Below are 23,153 nucleotides of genomic sequence, written 5' to 3'. Positions count from 1 at the left end.
TACTGATGCATTGTGTAGGCGGGCACGGTGAATGCTGAACACGGCTTCCTGCTGCACCCTTCAGGGAAAAGCATGAGAAAGCAGGGAGAGAAAGTGGAAGCAGATTCAATAGTAACATTCAAACGAGAATTGGATAAATGGAATCATAGAATAGTACAGCACAGAAGGAGGCCGTACTTGAAGGGAAAACCTTTGCAGGGCTGTGGGAAAAGAGCTGGGGAGTGGGATTAATCGGGTAGCTCTACCAAAGAGCCGGCACAGCCATGATGGGTCGAATGGCCTCCTTCTGTGCTGTATCATTCTATGATTCAAATGCCATTCATCCAGCTGCTATTTTAACAATCTCACCAACTTATCTTCATACCGTACCTTAAGCATAAAGAACTTTCCAAGGCGCTTGTTACGAATTTGAGTCAGTCATAGATATCTTCTTGGGTTCCATGGTGTCAGTTGTTCCCTTAAGCAGTCTGAGCATATGGGAGTTGACTCACACTTCCCTGTGTCGACTTGTATGATGGCATGACCCAAGGATGTGGCATAGGAGCAGGAGTCGGCCATTTTGCCCCTCGAGCCTGCTCCGCCATTCAGTTAGCTCATGGCTGATCTGCACCTCAACTCCATTTACCCGCCTTTGCTCCATATTCTTTAATACCCTTCTCTCACCAAAACATTATCGATCTGAGCCTTGAAAATTTAAATGACTCCCTCAGCCTTTTGGCGGAGAGAGTTCCAGATTGCCCCGAACCTTTGTGTGAAACAGTGCTTCCTGATTTCACCCTTGAATGGCCCAGCTCTAATTTTAACATTGTGCTCCCCATGTTCTGGACTCCCCTCACCAAAGTAAATAGTTTCTCCGTATCTACTCTATCGAATCCTTTTATCATTCGGAATACCTCAATCAGATCACCCCTCAAATTTCTAAACTCAAGGGAACGCAACCCAAGGCTTATGCAAGCTGCCCTCATTATTTAATCCTTTAAGCCTCGCGAACAATAGCATCCCCTTGTGATTTGGTCCAGGTCTTCAGATCTTTCACATGCGCATTTCTTCAATCTCTCTGAATGTGGACGGAGTTAAGACTGGGCTTGATTTGAGTTCTTAAGAACATAAAAACATAAGTATTTGAGAATTAGGAGCTGGGGTAGGCCACACGGTGCCTCGAGTCTACTCCGCCATCCTCTATCTCAACTTCACTTCCCCGCCTGATCTCCATATCCCTCGATTCCCTTAGAATCCAAAAATCTATCGATCTCAGTCTTGAACATACTCAACGACTGAGCATCCACAGCCCTCTGGGTAGAGAATTCCAAAAGAGTCACCCTCTGAGTAAAGAAATTTCTCCTCCTCTCAGTCCAAAATGGCCGACCCCAAGCTGCTTAATTCCACAGTGAAGCAAACATACTGTAAGGTTCGAAAATTTCTGTACAACCCCAAAACAGAAGGAAAGCCATTTTTAAAATGGATTTTTGGAACATTACAGACGAAATCTGTAAAAGGGATAAAAGTGTGGTTGGGCCAAACAAGAGTTAAATTACACATTTTTCCGAGTGTAAGAAAGAAGAGATTTTGGACTGTTTTAAGGAATATTGGGCCAAAGGGATTTAAAATAAAAATCCCAGGAAGATTTGGCTGGTTTAAAAAGACATGATCAGGCTTGCAAAAGGCTGGAACAAGGGGGAGACGGGGTGGGCCCCCAAGTTTGGATATTGAACTGTCTAGGAATGTCCAGGGCCACCCCACTTTTACATAAGGACAATGAAGACTGTATTCCTGCCGAGAATTCGCAGAGCCAGGTATCGAATAAACAGGACATGTCCCCAGCAATACAAAGGAAAGAACATTAGCCCAACAGGTTACCACAAACAAACCACAGTCCAAAACCAATTAAAGAGATTGACAAACGTTTTGCATTTTAAAACTGGTTTCAAGGCAATCCTGAAACCAATTAAAGGCCGATTAAGTTTGGATGGGCCATCCCCGAAGCTCGTTTAAGTTTTAAAACACATTAAAAATAACAAGCCCGCCAAATTTAACAAAGAAACCCGAGATTTGGTGGTCAGATAAGCCAGGCCCCAAATTAGTATAATTGAGGCCTGCCTTTTCAGTTCAACAGACAAGAGTAGTACAGTTCAAGAGACAACAGCGAGACAGTGAGACAGTTCAAACGGACAGCCAGTCCGAGTTCAAGTTCAGCCAACCAGCTCAAGAGAGAGATCATCATCGGAGACTCGAAGGAAGAAAGAAGAAACAGAGATTGCGGCAACCAAAGGCCTACCGAAACCAACAACCGCCAATATTACCACCAACCAGGTAATATTGGGCCTCCGCGACCAACAAGAAACCAACCGCCGAAAAACTCACGAACCAAAAACTTGTTTCCACTCTACAGGCTAGTCTGGCTTACCCCTGGGTAAATTTGGACATAAAAGACCCTAAAACTAGCCCTAACCAAAGAAAATTGGGTTCTTACCCGATAGATCCATCAGCGCAACTAACCGCATCTGCGGACAAACCCAAACTGAAGACCCAACGCAGGTGCAGTCTTCTACCATGTCCGAGGTATGGCAGGCCCCAACTGCCACAACTAAAGAGAACCCTGAAATCGCGAACCTCTACAGTCTGTCAAGAAAGTCGTTTTGGTGAGCATTTCCTGGTCCTCTGGATTCCAGCCTAGCTAGTGTAGTGGGGTTGGGAGGGTAAGGGTTTTTGTGTATTGTAATTCTCCCTCGCTTAGTTCCGAATGTTCCCCACCCTTTTAAAGTATAAGTTTTATTGTATTGTATATTTTCCTGTCTCAAAATAAAGATCTGAATTCTTTTGACTAACCCAGGTGTCTGTTGCAAGTTTATTACAACCCCCAAATAAGTCCAAAGTCTAGAACAAAAGGGAGTGGGAGTGATTCAAAACACTCAAAGGAGTCAGAGGTGAAGCTGACAAACAACACCCACACACCACCCCTTACAATACAGATCAATAGTCATGATTGGATTCACTTCGCTCAGACGGTACAACTCATCTCCATGCAACGAATCAAAATAATGAACACGCCACACTTTCTCACTTGGGTGGGTGGTCTTAATTAAATTGAACAAGAGGTCTCCTAAATATCCAACAGCATTTCTAACCACTTAGGCTCAGCAAAGGTCCTCGGGGCTTTCCCTTGAACAGACCAGATTTCCTTCCAGCGTATGTCCTACCCAAAAGTCTGTCTCTTTTGTTTTTAACCACATTGACTTGGCAATGATCCCAGTTGAGTTTAAATGAATAGGATTGTTGCAGCATCCACGGCGAATATTGGCTGGCATGTCTAATGATCTTTCCTTGCTTCCTGTACATTGGTTCGGATGCACCCCTCTCAGGAGTGCTTCTCCCCCTTGGACTCCAAGCTTCCCTGGGATCGGACCCGCCCCTCCCATCAGACCACCACCATCCGAAGACTGCCCATTGCGTTGGGGATAGAAACCCCCGGGGATTGGATCCCCCCCTGCCCCCCAGGATCGGACACCACCGGGATCAGGGATTGGACCCGCCCCCGGGGTCAGGGATTGAAACCCCCCTCCCCGGGATCGGATCCCCCCTGCCCCCCAGGATCGGACACTCCCGGGATCAGGGATTGGAAACCCCCGACCTCTGGGGTCAGAGATCAGAGTCCCCCACCCCCCACGTTCCCACTAGCAGCTGCAGGCTCTCCGCCTGCGGCCGAGGGTGCAGCCTGCTCCAGAGTCCTCCCCACCCGGCTGGTAGCTAAGCCTGTCAATCAGGCTGACCTCCGGACAGGGATCCTGCTGTAAAAAAACACGCACGCTGTGGAGATAAAACTACACAGCATGCGGGGAAACGCTGTCCCCTGCTTGGAAAACCTACCCCTCTCAATATCAGGACCATTGTGTTTAATTCTGGGCACTGCACTTTCGGAAGGATAGAGTCATTGAGTTAAACAGCACAGAAAGAGGCTCTTCGGCCCATCGTGTCCGCGCCGGCCATCAAGCCCTGTCTATTCTAATCCCATTTTCCAGCACTTGTATGCTATGGCATTTCAAGTGCTCATCTAAATGCTTCTTGAATGTTGTGAGGGTTCCTGCCTCTACCACCCTTTCAGGCAGTGAGTTCCAGATTCCAACCACCCTCTGGGTGAAAAGGTTTTTCCTCAGATCCCCTCTAAACCTCCTGCCCCTTATCTTGAAACTATGCCCCCCTGGTTATTGACCCCTCTACTAAGGGGAAAAGTTCCTTTCTATCTACCCTATCTATGCCCCTCATAATTTTGTATACCTCAATCAGGTCCCCCCTCAGCCTTCTCTGCTCTAAGGAAAACAACCCCAGCCTGTCCAGTCTCTCTTCATAGCTGAAGCGCTCCAGCCCAGGTAACATCCTGGTGAATCTCCTCTGCACCCTCTCCAATGCAATCACATCCTTCCTATAGTGTGGCAACCAGAACTGCACACAGTATTCCAGCTGTGGCCTAACTAGCGTTTTGTACAGCTCCATCATAACCTCCCTGCTCTTATATTCTATGTCTCGGCTAATGAAGGCAAGTATCCCATATGCCTTTTTAACCACCTTAGATCCTTGAAGTCAGCAGGACAGGTAGATATGTATATGCACACCAAGGTCCCTCTGATCCTCTGTCCTTCCGAGGGTCCTACCATTCACTGTGTATTCCCTTGCCTTGTTAGTCCTCCCAAAATGCATCACCTCACACTTTTCAGGGTTAAATTCCATTTGCCACTGTTCTACTCATCTAACCAACCCGTCTATATCGTCCTGTAGCCTGAGGCTTCCCTCCTCGCTATTTACCACTCCACCAATTTTCGTGTCATCTGCGAACTTACTGATCATACCTCCTACATTCATATCTAAATCATTAATGTACACTACAAACAGCAAAGGACCCAGCACCGATCCCTGTGGTACACCACTGGACACAAGGCTTCTAGTCACAAAAACAACCTTCGACCATCACCTCTGCCTCCTGCCACTAAGCCAATTTTGGATCCAATGTGCCAAATTGCCCTGGATCCCATGGGCTCCTACCTTCTTGACCAGTCTCCCATAGGGGACTTTGTCAAAAGCCTTACTGAAGTCCATGTAGACCACATCAACTGCACTACCCTCATCCACACACCTAGTCACCCCCTCGAAAAATTCAATCAAATTGGTTAGACATGATCTCCCCCTGACAAAGCCATGCTGACCATGATGGCATGGCCTTGGAGAGGGTGCAGAGGAGAATGGTACCGGGGCGGGAGGGACTTCAGTTATGTGGAGAGCTGGGGTTGTTCTCCTTAGAGCAGATAAGGTTAAGGGGAGATTTCATAGAAGCGTTCAAAAATATATGAGGGTTTTTGATAGAGTAGACAGGGAGAAACTGTTTCCAGTGGCAGGAGGGTCGGTAAGCAGAGGACACAGACTTGAGGTAATCGGCAAAAGATGGTGAGGGGAGATGAGGAGAAATTCTTTTATGATCTGGAATGCGCTGCCTGAAAGGGTGGTGGAAGCAGATTTAACGGTAACTTTCAAAAGGGAATTGGATAAATACTTGAAAAGAAAAAAAAATTGCAGGGCTGTGGGGAAAGAGTGGGGGAGTGGGATTAATTGGATAGAATCATAGAATCATAGAAAGTTACAGCACAGAGGGAGGCCATTTCGGCCCATCGTGTCCTCGCCGGCCAACAAAGAGCTATCCAGCCTAATCCCACTTCCCAGCTCTTGGTCCGTAGCCCTGCAGGTTACAGCATCCCAAGTGCACATCCAAGTACTTTCTAAATGTGGTTAGGGTTCCTGCCTCTACCACCCTTTCAGGCAGTGAGTTCCAGACCCCCACAGCCCTCTGGGTGAAGACATTTCCCCTCAAATCCCCTCTAAACCTTCCACCAATTACTTTAAATCTGCCCCCTGGTTTTTGACCCCTTTGCTAAGGGAAATAGGTCCTTTCTATCCACTTTATCTAGGCCCCTCATAATTTTATACACCTCAATAAGGTCTCCCCTCAGCCTCCTCGGTTCCAAGGAAAACAGACCCAGCCTATCCAGTCTTTCCTCATAGTGAAGATTCTCTACTCCCGGCAACATCCTTGTAAATCTCCTCTGTACCCTCTCTAGTGCAATCACATCTTTCCTGTAATGTGGTGACCAAAACTGCACGCAGTACTCTAGCTGAGGCCTAAATAGTGTTGTATACAGTTGAAGCATAACCCCCCTGCTCTTGTATTCTATGCCACGGCTAGTTCTCCCCTGTCAGGAGTGGCGGCTCTCCTTCGGGAGCCGCTGCTCAGGAATCCGCACCTCCATGACCGCTGGATCGGGCGGCTGGCGAAGGGCAGAGCTGTGCCTGGTAAGGTGACCAGGGTCGGAGACCTGCTTGATGGCGGAGGAGCGGGCTGGATGGTGCCGGAGGAGCTGGCGCAGCGCCTGTCCTGGGCCAACGTCCGGCTCACGGCCAAAGCCATCGAGACGCTGAAAGCGGCACTGGGCCCCGACTCCACTAGCTGTATCGAGGAGGCTCAAGCACATGGGGCGATCCCGTCTGAACTGATCCCCGTTCGGACAGAATTCCTCATCGGCGCGCGGATCCAAAACCCCTCTCGGGAACCGGCGCCTCACAACTTGAGCCGTCTCGGGGAAATGCCCTCTGTGCCTTTTAGCTCTGTGCGGAGGGGTTTCCTGTACGGGCTGCTTCTGCACACTCTCCACTTTGTCATCTTCGCCTGCCGACCGGACGCGTGCCATCTTGCCGTCCGGCGGAGGCGGAGGTCCCCAATGGGGGGCTCTCTGTGCGGGAGTCCTCCCTTTACCTATTGGGGACTTGGCCTGGAGGGTGCTGCACGGAGCAGTCCCGTGCAATAAGATTTTAAGTAGGTTCACGGCCTCCCAGGCTGCTTGCCATTTTTGTGGCCTAGAGGAGTCCGTGTTCCATATCTGTACTGAATGTGAGAGGTGGCAGCTCCTGTTCCATTATTCGAAGGGGCTGCTCCTCGATTTTTGGCTGCACTTCAGTCCCACGCTCCTGATCTATGGCCACCCGGTACGGAGGGGAGCGGGCAGGTCGGGGAACCTCCTCGTAGGACTGCTCCTGGGCCTGGCCAAAGTGGGCATTAATAGGTCCAGGCAGCGGGCAGTCGAGGGGGTCATTCGGCCCGACTGCCTGCCTCTCTTCCGCAGCCATGTTCATGCCCGGGTGGCCCTGGAGATGGAGCACGCGGTGTCCACTGGCACACTCGAGGCCTCCCGAGACCGGCGGGCGCCACGGGGACGGGATTGCATCGTCACCCCGGCCGGGGTGATTTTAATTTAATTTGATAAGTTTTAAAAATTAATCTAGTGTTTTTAAGCTTCTTCACAGTCCACTTGTTCGGTCGGGAGAACGAGAGGCTCAGCTTGGCGATGCAGAGAGCCCTGCAGATGGAGAAGAATGTCAACCAGAGTCTGCCGGATCTGCACAATCTCTCCAATGGGAGCGCCGACCCTCATCTGTGTGAATTCCTGGAGACCCATTATCCGGATGTACAAGTGAAGACGACCAAGAAGCTTGGAGATCACATCACCAACTTGCAGAGACTGGGACCCCTGCCTTGTAGGCATGAGGGCGTGTGACTTTGTACAAAGAGCCGCGACTTGAGCTCTGTAAATGTCATTTACTGTAAAATGTTCAAAATTTAAATTAAAAAAAAGTTAAAAAAAATAAAGCTCTTTTAAAGAGATGCCACAGGCCGTTAGGCCGAATGGCCTTTTTCTGTGCTGTAAGATTCTATGAACTGGAGACAAAGAGACTGTAATACTGAACTGAGGTAAACTTGCGAGGTGATAATGCTTGAACCTCTTAGCTACAATCCAGCTCGTGGGGCACTGACTCTGAGATTAATCATTGCGCTGTTTGTGATGGCTAGGCTCATGTCCATATTATTCTGCCCTGTGTAGAAATACTAAAGTAAAAGAGTTGTGCGTAATGCCTTCTGCATCCTTGATGACTCGGACGTGAGCTAAGATTGAGCTGGTGAGCAGTGTTGTTCTGCATTCATACTCATGGCCAAATGGTGTATTAATGGATGACTCCAATCAGTTTAAGTGGGATGATTCAGAGCACACTGAATTAGACATTGCATATTAACAAACATAAACACCAGTCCATTTCCCCTACATCTTGATGTGTTAATACATTAACAATCCATTAGTGTTCCCATCTGAATTGACATAAAAACTTCTATTGCCGTACATTCTCTTCTCCGTTGCTTCTCTCCCCTTAACTCGTTTTGCTTCTCTCGCTAACCTCTGGTTTTTCTCTCATCTTTCCCTTCTTTTCTTTCTTTCTGGCTGAGAGGTGCTGGGGGATATGTGTTGGTGAAAGGAGTCACCAATGATTTCACTCGTGGTGGGGTTTGTGGGGAAAAGGTGACCCTCATCAGCTGCCTTCCCATCCCCTCCCGCACCCACCCCGCCTTGCACCCAACACTTCCACTTACTCCCCTATCCATTCCCCTTCCCACCACATCCTTACTGCCATCACTACCTCTACCTCTTCCCCATTGAACTACTCACCCAAACACTGTATCTCGCCCTCGTTTGCTCCACTTTAACTTACTGCAGCCTTACGCCTCCATCCGCTCCCCCCTATTCCCAGTTGCTTCCCCCAAGGATTAATGCCAAGAGGCCAGAGCCTCCTCGCCCTCAACCAGTTTCCCTTCCCCTGTCCCCCTCCTTCCATCTCTTCCTATCAGCTTCCTGGAAAGAGGCTTCAAAATTCAACTTAAAAAGAAAAGAAATTAGAATGAGGAACAGAATTGTCCATCTCTCTAGTTTCTGTCTCGCCCTCTGCCTCACATGTTACAAATTAGATTCCCAGTTTTACAGGTGGATCTCTTCTGTCAATAAACCCAGATGAGGGCATTGGCTGGCTTCAAAATTCAACTGATGTTCTTTTGGTGTCAGTTGTGGCTCAGTGGGTAACACCCCTGCCTCTTTGAGTTTTAAGAAAGTTGTGAGTTCAAGTCCTGCTCCAGAGACTTGGCACATAATCTAGGCTGAGACTCCAGTACAATACTGAGGAAGCGAGGTGCTGTCCTGAAATGTTACAACCGAGGCCCTGTCTGCCCTCCAAGTTGGATGTAAAAGAGCCCACGGCACTATTTTGATGGTGAGCAGTGGAAGTTCTCCCCAGTGTCCTTGGGCCAATATTTCTCGCTCAACCAACGTCACTGAAATAGATGATCTGGTCATCATCACATGGCTGTTTGTGGGACCTGGCTGTGCACAAATTGGCTGCCGCATTTCCCACCTTACAGCAGTAACTACACTTTAGAAAACGTACTTCATTGGCTGTAATTTGGGACATCCTGAGGTCCCGAAAGAAATGCAAGTCTTTCTTGAAAGTTAAATGAAAAAAAGAGACACTCTCTCACTGACCTCCCCCCACTCTGACCTCAGTCTCTCTCACCTCCTCTCTCTGCCGGTCTCTCAGTTTAGTGCACTTTTAACAGTTTACAGAAAAAAAAAGTTGCAACAGATATCTCATGTCATTTTCTCTCTCTCGCACACACGCACACAGCGCATTTTAAAAAATAAACAATTTTACCCCAGTCGAATTTCTTAAATTTATCCTTTTGTTTCAAAATAATTTGAAGAAAAGCTATTGGGCACAAAGTGCAAGGAGCTGAAGAAAAATATCCCAATAGTCGAGCTGACCGACCAGTACTGATGTGTGCTGGGAAATAAGGTATATTGCACATGCTCAGACTGTACAACCCAATTTCAGACCACATCGCTAAGGGCAAAATGAACATGTCAAAGCACAGGTTTTTGGGTGAGGCTTAAGTATTCAAATAAAAGCTCAAGGGAGGCGTTAAAAGACTCAAAAGATAATACAATGAATAATTTAATCATACTATTGTGAAATATGTAATTTTATGAATTTTTCATTTTGTTTGAAACCAATATTTTGGACATAATAATTTTCAAATTTTGAGACACAAAATAGCGATTGACAAATCTTTTCAGAAAGCATTTTAAAGCAAATTATGGGGACTCAGAATTGGATAAATACTTGAAAAGGAAAAATTTGCAGGGCTATGGGGAAAGAGCAGGGGGGGGGGGTCTAAGCAGATAGCTCTTTCAAAGAGCCGGCACAGGCACGATGGGCCGAATGTCCTCCTTCTGTGCTGTACGATCCTATGATTCAGTAGATAGATTAGGTAGACTCTCACTATAAAATGGCCGCTATTGTGCGTCACACAGTGTGACACCTTTAACATTGAACATACCTATCACAGCACCACCTACAGGAGTAATAGGGACTGCAGGTACTTACAGTGGCCCAGATTTTGTAGTAATAATAATGGTGAGGCTATCAGCGCTCACCGTTATTATGGAATAAATCGGACATCAACCTTCAGCGTCCGCTCACGCGCAGTAACACGCCAGAAAATGTTAGGGCTTGTCCATTCCAGTGTAATGGCGTCATAAGTCTTAATTACTGTCAAATATCCTCTCTGGCCCTGAAAATGTATTTTTACAAGTGTGGAGTCACATTCCTTCAGATTTTAATAATTGTTGGAGATTTTAAAATAATTAAAAATTAAAATAATGTTTTTACATAGATACATAGATACATAGAAGATAGGAGCAGGAGTAGGCCATTCGGCCCTTCGAGCCTGCTCCGCCATTCAATGAGATCATGGCTGATCATCCAAATTCAGTACCCTGTCCCTGCCTTTTCCCCATATCCCTTGACCCCTTTAGCCTCAAGAAATATATCCAACACTTTCTTGAATATACTTAATGAACTGGCCTCCACCGCCCTCTGTGGCAGAGAATTCCACAGGTTCACCACTCTCTGGGTGAAGAAATTCCTCCTCATTTCAGTCCTAAATGGCTTACCCCTTATCCTTAGACTATGACCCCTGGTTCTGGACTCCCCGGCCATCAGAAACATCCTTCCTGTATCTAGTCTGTCCAGGCCTGACAGAATTTTATAGGTTTCGATGAGATCCCCTCTCAATCTTCTAAACTCCAGTGAGTATAAGCCCAATCGACACAATCTCTCCTCATACGTCATTCCTGCCATCCCAGGTATCAGCCTGGTGAATCTTCGCTGCACTCCCTCCATGGCAAGAACGTCCTTCCTCAGGTAAGGCGACCAAAACTGCACACAATACTCAAGGTGTGGTCTCACCAAGGCCCTGTACAACTGCAGCAAGACATCCTTGTTCTTGTACTCGAACCCTCTTGCTACGAAGGCCAACATACCATTTGCCTTCTTAACCGCCTGCTGCACCTGCATGCTTACCTTCAGCGACTGGTGCACAAGAAACTCACTAAGACACTTCCAAAGGTGCACACAAATTTATCCAAGTGTTGAAAGTAAAGATTTCAATGCTTAACAACACATTGACAGACACTTTACACAAACATTGGCTAAAGCACACAAATGCCTACCCTTGTGTGTTGTTAGTTGGTATGATTGGACGAGGATGAGGGTGAGTGAGAGGGGTGGCTAGTGAGATGGGGAAGTGATAATGTAGATAGAGAGGGATAGGTGGAGGTGCAAGGTAAGTTGGTGTGAGTAAGGATGTGCAGGAGTAGGGTAGGGGAGGCAGAGTGAAGGGGATGTGATGAGTGGCACAGCAGGATGAGGTTGAGTGTGACTTTGCAGTGACATTTCATGATCTACTGTGATCATTGAAAGGTTGGCGCCACTGCAGCCTGGTCCTCCTGACGACATCCCTGCTTGTGTCCTCCTGTGCAATGTGCAACCAGGCTGTGTTGGTGTCCTGGGGAGATGTCTTCCGCCCATTGGAAGAGAAGAGAACCTCCCTGCGTGCTGTGACTCCCTCCATAAGCATATGGAGGGAGTCATGAGAGAGCCTGGGTGCAGCCGTGTGACTTTGTGCAGTGCTTGTCAGTGTTTGCAGCACCACAACTGTCAAAATGAATGTGGACATGGTCCCTTTAAGGAAACCAGCAAATGACACGTCATCAAATGACGTAATCAGACCCTTTCATTTTAATTGGCCAGGAGCCTCGCAGGGCGGGCTTAACAAGCCCAATCAGGGCAAAATCACTTGGAGGAGGTGGGATGAAGACGGCAGCGGGGTTTTAGACCTCTGTCTGCCCCAGCTGCACTAGACTCGCCACGGCTGGTGAAATCGCGGCTGCAGAGTCTAAACCAGGAAGTATAAGTTAGAATATTTAACTCAACGTAAAATTATGTACAAAAAGCAAAATAGAGAGAAAGAAAGATGGGATTAAGGAGTGCAGCGAAGATTCACCAGGCTGATACCTGGGATGGCAGGAATGACGTACGAGGAGAGATTGGGTCGATTGGGCTTGTACTCGCTGGAGTTTAGAAGAATGAGAGGGGATCTCATTGAAACTTATAAAATTCTGACAGGCCTGGACAGACTAGATGCAGGAAGGATGTTCCCGGTGACCGGGGAGTCCAGAACCAGGGGTCACAGTCTAAGGATAAGGGGTAAGCCATTTAGGACTGAGATGAGGAGGAATTTCTTCACCCAGAGAGTGGTGAACCTGTGGAATTCTCCACCACAGAAGGCAGTAGAGGCCAAAACATTAAATATATTCAAGAAGGAGTTGGATATATTTCTTAAGGCTAAAGGGATCAAGGGATATGGGGAGAAATCAGGGACAGGGTACTGAATTTGGATGATCAGCCATGGTCGCATTGAATAGCGGAGCAGGCTCGAGGGGCTGAATGGCCTGCTCCTGATCCTATCTTCTATGTTTCTATGTTTCTATGTTTACGTGATCCCCGAGCGACGGGAACCTCGTGGAAAAGTTGGAAAAATAGTTAGTAGCTGGTAAAATGCTGATTAAGTAACTTGAAACACTCTCTTAAGTATTTCAATTGCCTGACCCGCCGCCTAGTGCCGGGTCTGCAAAGCGCAGGCAGAGCCCGCACTTGGGAAACTCACAAGGAGGCGGGTTCAGAGCGGGGTTACCGCCCCGCCGTCAATCTTTTTGATTTGTACAGCGGACCCGCCTCCGAACCCGCCCTCTGAGCGCTAGGCAAAATTCAGCCCTGCGTGTCTCAGTGAGCATTCTTCGATCTGATTGGCTGAAGAGACACGCTGTCCTTTTCCCTGTTCGCACACGCCGCAGCTCCCCTGTAGAGGGCGCCGTGCTGTTTCAGACACCCGGTGGCAGTGAGTTGCCGCTCAAAAGCCCGCGAAAAGTCGGTGGGCGGCTGGAAGTGCAGTGAGCGGCTCGCGCCATTCCTTCGCCGCTGGCGGCAAAAATCCGGGCCGTTGAGTTTTTAATGAAATGCCCGCCCCACGTATCAAATTTAATATCTAATAAATGATTATCCCTCTATTGCCAGTGCAAGCAATCACGCAATGCGTTGAAGAGACTTGCAGTGCGGTTAATATACAGTGTTGCAACACCGGGCAGAAAGCCAGAATACTTCGAAATATATATGCTTTGTTACTGTCAAAGGACTTAAATAAATTCAATCTATTTCAAGGTGAGGGGTTTTGATCGAGTGGATGGGAAGAAACGGCTGTTTCCAATGACAGGAGGGTCGGTAACCGAAGGACACAGATTTAAGAGAATTGGTAAAAGAGCCAGAGCGGAGGTGAGCAATGTTCTCTTTAAGCTGCTCGGCCGTGCGGCCACATGGCGGTATTTTGAATGGGCCGCGCAGCCCCTTAAAGGGGCCGTGCACCCCCCAAAAAAATTAAAGGAAACATTGGCGATGAGGAACTGTTTTTTTTAAACGCAGCGAGTTGTTGCGATCTGGAATGTGCTGCCTGAAAGGGCGGTGGAAGCAGATTCAATAGTAACTTTCAAAAGGGAATTGGATAAATACTTAAAAAGGCAAAATTTGCAGGACTACAGGGAAAGAGGAGGGGGGTGGGGTTTGGGGAGCGGGGCTAATTGTTTAGCTCTTTCAAAGAGCCGGCACAGGCACGATGGGCCGAATGGCCTCCTTCTGTGCTGTATGATTCCATGATGTGGACTTTGGTATAGGGAACACGATCCCAACATCTGTTGATGACACAAAGATCCGAGTTTGACAAAGAGCATCGTGGACTGTGAAAGACCTCAGGAAGGTGTAGACAGGTTAGTGAAGGGGCAGATAGGTGGAAGATGTCAATTTAATGGGGATAAGTACGAGGCAATGTATTTTAGGAGGAAAACCAAAAAAAATGGGAGAATACACTCAATGGAATAATCTGAAGGTTGCCAAAAAAGCTATTAAAAAGCCAACATCATTTTGGGTTAGAGTACAAGACTAAGGAAGTACTGATAAATTTCTGCAGAAGATTAGTTGGAGTATGATATACCTATCAATTCCTCCAATAAAAGGCGAAGAGTTACGAAGGTGACTAAAGGTTTTTATTGACTAAATAACAGAGCCCACTCTCGTGGGTGATCCGATCCAAGCAGGAGGAATACCAGCCAGTCGCTCACCTTTATACCTGGCCTGGTGGGTGGAGCCAAGGCGGAGTCGGCAGTGGTCATCCCAGGTATAGCAGTGTGGCAAGAGGCGACCTCGTACCGTGATACAATAGTGGTCAGTGATACAGTTATAACGAACAGTGGTGAACAGTGCTAACTACTAACAGTGATACGATAGTGAACGTGGTTTACCACATTCACCCCTTGTTTAGAATTAAGTCCGGCGGGGTGAAGTGTACTACCAATTCTGGTAGGTCAGTCTGTCCGGAGGCTTCGTAAGCCTCTCCGATCGCCGCAGCGGTGGTGTTGCCTTATCCGGTGCTGGTGCCTTATCCGGTGTTGATGCTGGTGTTTGCGTGGTCGGCGAGGGCTCGTGGGGTTCCGGCATGCCGTCTACCTGGACTGAGGTTGGGGGGGGTGGTGGCGGTGTTTCCGGATCGGCTGAGGGTGCGAGGTCTCGTAGGGAGACAGTGTCCTCCCGCCCGTCTGGGTACGCCACGTAGGCGTACTGGGGGTTGGCGTGCAGGAGGTTCACCCTCTCGACCAGGGGGTCCGTTTTATGGGTCCTCACGTGTTTCCGCAGCCAGACCGGCCCCGGGGCGGTCAGCCAGGTTGGTAGAGTGGTTCCCGTAGTCGACTTCCTGGGGAAAACGAACATTCGTTCATGGGGGGTGGTGTTAGTGGCCGTGCAAAGTAATGACCGGATGGAGTGCAGCGCTGTCGGGAGGACTTCTTGCCAGCGGGAGGTTGGGAGGCCCTTAGACTTTAAGGCTAAGAGGACGGCCTTCCATACCGTCGCGTTCTCTCTTTCCACCTGACCGTTACCTCTGGGGTTGTAGCTGGTGGTCCTGCTTGCTGCAATACCTCTCTCTAGGAGGAATTGCCGGAGTTCCTCGCTCATGAAGGAGGAGCCCCGGTCGCTGTGTATATAGTTCGGGAACCCGAACAAGGCGAAGAGGGCATTCAGGCACTTAATGACCGTGCTACTGGTCATGTCGGGGCAGGGGAAGGCAAAGGGGAAACGGGAGTACTCATCAACGATGTTGAGGAAGTACACATTACGGTCAGAGGACGGGAGGGGCCCCTTAAAGTCGATGCTCAGGCGCTCGAAGGGGCGGGTGGCCTTGATCAGGCTTGCTCGGTCCGGCCTATAGAAGTGCGGTTTGCACTCCGCACAGGTCTGGCAGTTCCTGGTCATGGTCCTGACCTCCTCGATGGAGTAGGTCAGGTTGCGGGCCTTAATGAAAACAGTGCTAACTACTAACAGTGATACGATAGTGAACGTGGTTTACCACAGAGTACGATGTACAATTCTGGGAGTCCCCTTATAGAATGGAAATTAAAGACAAAAAGAGCACATGGCATAGATTTACCGGGACGATGCTAAGGATGGGCAACTATATAATTATATAAAGGCGAGAGATGAGATACTGGGATTAGTTCAATAAGAGAAATAGAAGAAATTTCTTCACTCAGAGGGTGGTGAATCTTTGGAATTCTCTACCCCAGAGGGCTGTGGAGGCTCAGTCGTTGAGTATATTCAAGACAAAGATCGATAGATTTTTGAGTATTAAGGGAATCAAGGGACATGGGGAGGGGGCGGGAAAGTGGAGTTGAGGTAGAAGATCAGCCATGATCTTATTGAACAGCGGAGCAGGCTCGAGGGGCCAAATGACCGACTCCTGCTCCTATTTCTTATGTTCTTATGTTCCACTGGAGCAGAGAAGGCTAAGAGGAGATTCAGTGGAGGTTTTTTAATAATTATCAAGGGTTTAATAGAGTGAATAGGGGCATACTATTTCCTCTGGCTGGGGAGTTAGTGACAAGGAATCATTAATTTACATTATCACTAAGAGAGTGAGGAGAGAGTTTATGGGAAAGTTCTTCACACAGAGCATGCATTGCTGCAGGGAATGGTTGAACCAGAGATCATTGCATCTTTTATCTAAAGCAGAGGAAGGTACGGGGCTATCGGGAGAGAGGTTGAGGCAGTGGGATTAGTTGTAGATTGTTCTACTAAAGAGCTACCGTAGACACAATGGGCTGAATGGCCTACATCTGTGCTGTAAACATTTCCACCATCTACAAGGCACAAGTCAGGAGTGTGATGGAATACTCTCCACTTGCCTGGATGAGTGCAGCTCCAACTACACTCAAGAAGCTCGACACCATCCAGGACAAAGCAGCCCGCTTGATCGGCACCCCATCCACTACCTTAAACATTCACTCTCTCCACCACCGGCGTACCATGGCTGCAGTGTGTACCATCTACAAGATGCACTGCAGCAACTCGCCAAGGCTTCTTCGGCAGCACCTCCCAAAACCCATGACCTCTTCCACCTAGAAGGACAAGGGCAGCAGACGCATGGGAACGCCACCACCTCCAAATTCCCCTCCAAGTCACACACCATCCTGACTTGGAAACATAACGCCGTTCCTTGTCAAAATCCTGGAACTCCCTCCCTAACAGCACTGTGGGAGTACCTTCACCACACGAACTGCAGCGGTTCAAGAAGGCGGCTCACCACCACCTTCTCAAGGGATGGGCAATAAATACTGGCCTTGCCAGTGACACCCACATCCCATGAACAAATATTAATAAAAACCTCTATAGTTTATAGTTCTAGGGGGTTTCTTATTCCTCTAGTTAGAGCAGACTGTGCCGATACATTTATACTACCTGGGTTCCCAATGTTTCCTTTTCCTATTAACCCTGGTGGAAGAACGAGAGGGGACGATGTGAAGAACTTTTTTAAGTGGCATCTTGTTATGATCTGGAACGCGCTGCCCGTGAGGGCGGTGAAAGCAGATTCAACAGTAACTTTCAAAAGGGAATTGGATAAATACATTGTGGTAAACCACTGTCGTTCACTGTGTTCACTATTGTTGTTGTTGTTGTTATTGTTGTTGTTGTTGTCGTTCACTCTTGTTTCACTGTTACGCCTGACTATGCCTCAGCTGACTCCGCCCTTGGCTACCTGGTATAAGGACGGCTGCATGGCAGCTCTCTGGCATTCGGTCGTCCACTAGAGGCATAGTCCTGATCTGTTTGAAGTGCAATTCAGTAGTTAATAAAAGCCTGTCGTTCTGAACTCTGCTCAGCCTTTTATTAGAATTGATAGCGCATCATACATGAAAAGGCAAAATTTTCAGGGCTGTGGGGAAAGAGCGGGCGGTGTGGGGATTAATTGGATTCCACTTTCACAGGCACGGCGGGCCGAATGGCCTCCTTCTGTGCTGCACGATTCTATTATTTTGATGGTTACATATCAAGTCAGCCTCTAATGATAATTTAACTACGCAAATAGAATAACTGTACGAGGTGAGTCAATGCTGTGTGAACTGGAAGAGGAATTAGAGCGCGCAGTTAATAAGGTGGGAATGGACAGTGCAGTTGCCCAAGGTCAGAGCACAAGAGGAGAGACTGTGGTTGGACAAAGTGCTTTGATGTTGAATTTGGAACTTAGAACAGGCCATAGTTTTGTGCTCCACATGTGTGAATAATCTTTTGTTTGAAGTGAAAGGTGCTGTGGAGCAAGGCATGGGGGTGGCGTTTAGACAGGAAGGCCCAAATTCTCCGGGGTGGTAGCGGGCGCGATCGGTGGCGGGTCCGGGTGGGAAAGTTGTTATTTTTGACAGCGGGTCATCCCACCCCCCAGGCACCTTTCCCCCAGGCGCGTCTGTTGTCTCGGACCTGACCCGACCCAACCGGCAGCAGCGGAGGGACCCAATTGAGATGATTAACAGCTAGTTGTCAGACCCTTAACAGGCTTTTTTACACTTACTTTTTAAATTTAACTGCATGGCCACGGCAACCACGCTGCTTGGGGACCACGTCTGTCAACCTGAGGCTGGAGTTCAGTGGCCATTGCTTCAGCTGATTATTTGACAGCTTCAAATGTACAGTAAAAGCTCCCACCTGACAGATCATCACTTTCCTTAGGCAGAAGCTGTTTCTCAGTCCATTTCCAGCACAGATTCTGCAGGCTGCAAGTCTTTCCAGCAAAGTCTCCATCCAGTGTCACCTCATTGGAAGAACTCTCTCACCATTGCCAGAATGCTTCTGTCATCTCTACTTCACCTGCCATCTATGCCATCAACATGGGTGCCGTTTATACTGTCTTACCTTGGTCCTTAGAATCGGACCACGATGAGCCCCAACACCAGCAGCACCAGGCACACCAGCAACACCAACAACAACACCAGCCATCTCCGCAATCACCTGATGCTGCACAGGACAGAGGGTATCAGCACCAGACACCATTGCTGCATAGGAGGCCAGGGATGGCTTCATTATGGCCAGATTTACTTCATTTAACACTGTATACCCTGGCTGCCACATGATGCGCCAGGTTGGCACAACCCCACACCAACACCATAAAGCATCCCTACAATGTCCAAGCCATTCCTTTCACACTCATCACCAATGTGGGGGGTACCGTTATGTCTCACCATTCACTGCGACTCACTAAGCCACTTCCAAAGGTGCACACAAATCTCTCCCAAGACCGGAAAGTGTTGAAAATAAAGATTTTTATGTTTGACACTACATTAACAGAAACTTTACATGAACATTGGATAAAACACCCAAGTGGCTACCCTTGAGTATTGTTAGTTGGTATGATTGCACTAGGATGAGGGTGAGTGTGAGGGGTGTCTAGTGAGATGGGGATGTGATAATGTAGATAGATAGAGAGGGATCGGTGGAGGTGCAAGGTAAGTTGGTGTGAGTAAGGATGTGCAGGAATAGGTTAGGGAAGGCAGAGTGATGGGGATGTGATGAGAGGCACAGCAGGATGAAGGTGAGTGTGGCTTTGTACTAACATTTCCTAATCTACTGAGATCATTGAAACTTTTGCGCCACTGCAGCCAGGTCCTCCTGACCATATCCCCACTTGTGACCTCTGCAATCTGCAACCGGGCTGTTTTGATCTCCTGGGGAGGTCTCTCCCGCCCACCGGAAGGGAAGAGGACCTCCCTGCATGCTCTGACTCCCTCCATAAGCCTACGGAGGGAGACATGGGTGAACCTGGGTGCAGCCCTGCACCTCTGTGCAGTGATTGTCAGTGTTTGCAGCACTCCAATGCTGTAGAGCACTGCCAGCACTATGTTAGATTAAAGTTCAAATGTAATGTGGCCAGGGACCCTTTGAAGATCCTGGCTGAAAACGCGCCATGAATGACGTCACCAGACCCGCTCCATCTCATTGGGCCGGGTAACGCGCTGGGCGTGTTTAATAGGCCTCATTCCGTAAGTTCATTTTCAGCAGCGGGATGGAGCCAGCAGCAGGGTCGCGACCCCATGGACACCGCCCACACTGGACCCACCCAGGTCGGCAAAATTCCGGCCGAGGTGGCAAAACTTATCCAGAATTCTCGGCAGGAAAGCGGATCTCACAGCAAGGTAGGTGGCTTAAATTCGAAAGTGCGTCGAGCATATGGTTCTGTAACTATGTATTACTCAAATGTTCTACATTTTTATTCAGGGTTTCATTAGATCAGATATATAACTTCACTGATATATGTGTGATTTTTATCTATTTATAACTTTTCTTACAACCATGAAATAGTGAAACTGTTATTTACAAAAACAACAACAATTTGCATTTTTATGGTGCCTTAAAGCAGTAGAACACCCCAAGGTGCTTCACAGGGGTGATTATCAAACAAGAATTGAGACTGAGGAGATATTAGGACAGATGACCAAAAGCTTGGTCAAAGCGGTTAGATTTAAGGAGCGACTTAAAGGAGGAGAGAGAGGGGTAGAGAGGCGGAGAGGTTTAGGGAGAGAATTCCAGAGCTTAGGGCCCAGGCAGCTGAAGGCACGGCTGCCAATGCTGGAGCGATGAAAATCAGGGGATACACATGAGTCCAAAATTGGAGGAGCGCAGAGATTTCAGAGGGTTATAGGGCTGGAGGAGGTGACAGAGATAGGGAGGGGTGAGTCCATGTAGGGATTTGAAAATATGGATGAGAATTTTAAAACTGGAAATATATTGAACATAAGCAAACACTGGGGACAAAGCAGCAGAAATGGAATCTGAATATAAGTTCATTAAAGTTTCTGAATGTATTGGCAAATAGGAAGGCTGAATAAAAGCTTCTAAGCATATAACATCCATGATAATAGTGAACGTTTACTTGACTAGTTCTTCAGATTCCAATACCTGAAAGACACAAGGGTTGAATCTCCAGGGGGCTTCTACCGAGTGTGCACCGTAACTTAGGTGGGAGATCGGACGAAACCCCAAAGTTACAACGGATATTGGGAGAACCCCCAATGGAAATTCAACCCTCTTGCTTTCTTCACAAGTCTAGCCAGCAGCTCCCACCTCTTACTTCACCCTTAGACCTCTAGACAAGAGCATATGTATGGTGCCACCTAACTATTGATTGACCTCATCCCTTTTTATCATTTATCGATCTGGACGGTGAGGGTCTCCTGTCCTACACGCCCCATTAAACAAGAGGTTAGACATGTGACACTTGAGAGTAAAGTTCTCAATTTACAACATAGTTCCTTCAATTCACGATATTTAAAACACTGTTTCATTAAAGTTTACAATGCTATCATTTTTTTAAACTATAATTATGTCTGACATTCTGAAAAACTCTGGTGTGGCGCACATCTGTCTCGGACCACACATTCTGTTGGCTGTCTGCTTTTTATTATGCACCATCTGGCTTGTGGTCTTAGATGGGGGCAGTAAGAGTATTCCGATGTTTGTACTGAATAGCGAATTATCCAGATAACCAATCTCAAACATCAATTCCTGCCATTCCATGGGCTAATGGCCCAGATTTTGCTGGATTGGGGCAGCTCGCGGGCGTGCGTCAGTAGTTAGACCTTTTCCTGCACCCTTTGGCTCGAAAATTGTTTTGCCCTGTAAGTAGCTGGAAGTGCGAGCTGATAACGGCGCAGCGAGGGCAGCGGGGCACCCGGCAGCTTAGATGATGGCGGGGGCCAACTGTGTATCTCCATAAGCAATGAGATTTAAGGATTGCGAAAGAAACAGAGGAACGACGGAGAAGGAGGGCGAATTAGAGTCAGATCAGGTACAGAAAGGAAAATAAAGAAAGGGGGAAAGAACAATTGGATTAAGAGAGAGACAGAAAAAAGACAGAAAGGAAAAGTAAGAAAAATTTAAAATTACATTTCTTAAAATTTCTAAGAAGAATTTACTACATGTAGAAATGAGATTGAACAGTTAAAATCGTTCTCTTTCTAGGCCAGAGAGGTTGATTGGCATTGCATTGACAATGATCACATTGTTAAAAGGGTACTTATGCTATTATTACCAGACTTAACTTTCCGCGGCAAGTTCAACGGGAAATTAATGTGCAAATCCAGCAAGTTCATAAAAATAACGGGGAGGTTGAGGGCAAGATGCTATTTGTGCAAAGCGATGTAAGTCGGCTGGCAAGTCCTGGAGATTTGCAACTCATGGCGTATCTCTTCATCCCCTGAGCTTGCTGCCCGATTTGTGCATTAATACCGGCGTGCATCGTTAGCAGACCGTTATTTTCCCAGCAAGGCCCGGCCCGGCCCGGCCCAATAGCTCTTGTACTTAATGTCGCTCAGTGGCGATGTAGGAGCGAGCAACTGAGATCTCAACGCGTAGGGCTCACACTTACCTGGCCAGGGGGCGCGGGACCCCCAAGATCCTGCACTCAAGTCGAACCGTGCTTCCTTCGGCGACCTCTTGACTTTTTAGCTTTTGAGAAAACCTGGGAGCTGAGCCGGTGAGGTCTTCTTCTGTAGTCTCGGCTCCGGCCTCATGGACCTGGTCCGTCAACCAGCTCTGCTCAGTCTCGGCACTCGGTCCCAAGTCAGGCGCTGCTGTCAATTTGGACTCCAATGGTTTTGTTTTCCCGGCCGAGGCGGTGTTAACTTTAACATGGTTCTTTGGCGAGAGATAGCCACTGTCGGGTGATGAACTATCTTCTTCGATGCTCTTATTCTCCTGTGCTGACCTTCTCGGCCTCGCGGTCCTGAAGATGGACGAGAGCTCCTCGATGAACGACACGGCTTTATTACAAAACTCTTTCCTCGCCGAACTCTCGCTCTGCAAAACAGCTTTCTCCTTTACTGCGGAATTGCGTGCGGGATCCGCCTTGCTGGCGGTGGTCGTCCCCTGCGTGTTGCACTCTTTAAAGGCCGAGCCGGTGCCCAGAAGGTTTGGCTGGCCACTCCTGTGTTCGGGGCTGGGCGTTCGGCGAGCGCAGCTGGACCCGTTGGCGGCGCTGACCGACTCAGCGCTCCGGCCCACGGGCGCCACCGGGCTCTCCGGCTGAGGAGCGGCTTGGGACCCGGCCGGGGGCGGGTCCTCCGGCAAGTTGGCCGAGGGGCGACGGCGGAAATAGCGGGAGACGTCCGCCAGCTCCGGGGCAGGGTCAGCTTCCTCCTCCGATGAAGTCTCGGCGATGGCCACGCGGGCGAGGTCGAGGCTCTTGCACATCTCCTCCTGGCTGAGGAAGGCGGAGAGCTCGAGCACGGGGCTGCCGCAGATCCCGTCCTCCTGGAGGTCGGACAGAGAGTCAAAGTACAAGTCGTGCGAGGACGCCTCAGACATCATGCTGTCGCAGTAACCGTCCCGTGTCACTTTCCCGGCTGAATAGGCCTCCTTCAACATCTGAGAGAGGGGCACCGCATGCTCAGAGGTCCCGTCCTGCATGCTGAAAATTAAGGATAAGAAAACCCATTCATTAAAAAGAAAAATACAGATCAACCACTTCCTTTTAA

General features: G+C 48.4%; 1 protein-coding gene across 3 annotated transcripts in view; it reads right to left on the bottom strand.

The window, feature by feature from the left end:
• palld (palladin, cytoskeletal associated protein) overlaps positions 1-23,153 on the bottom strand; it is a 610,835-nt gene that overhangs the window by 561,797 nt on the left and 25,885 nt on the right. For all 3 annotated transcript variants that reach the window (XM_085975529.1, XM_085975522.1, XM_085975536.1), the window contains exon 2: positions 22,046-23,086. In XM_085975529.1, the coding sequence (XP_085831655.1) occupies positions 22,046-23,085 (1,040 nt within the window). In that variant the 5' untranslated portion in view covers position 23,086. The remainder of the gene's footprint in view (positions 1-22,045; positions 23,087-23,153) is intronic.

The sequence above is a fragment of the Somniosus microcephalus genome, chromosome 1, assembly GCF_052327205.1.
Source record: "Somniosus microcephalus isolate GS21.2 chromosome 1, FLI_Smic_1.0, whole genome shotgun sequence".
NCBI lineage: Eukaryota > Metazoa > Chordata > Chondrichthyes > Squaliformes > Somniosidae > Somniosus > Somniosus microcephalus.
The sequence above is the reverse complement of the archived record's forward strand: the minus strand, read 5'-3'. Positions and strand labels throughout refer to the sequence as shown.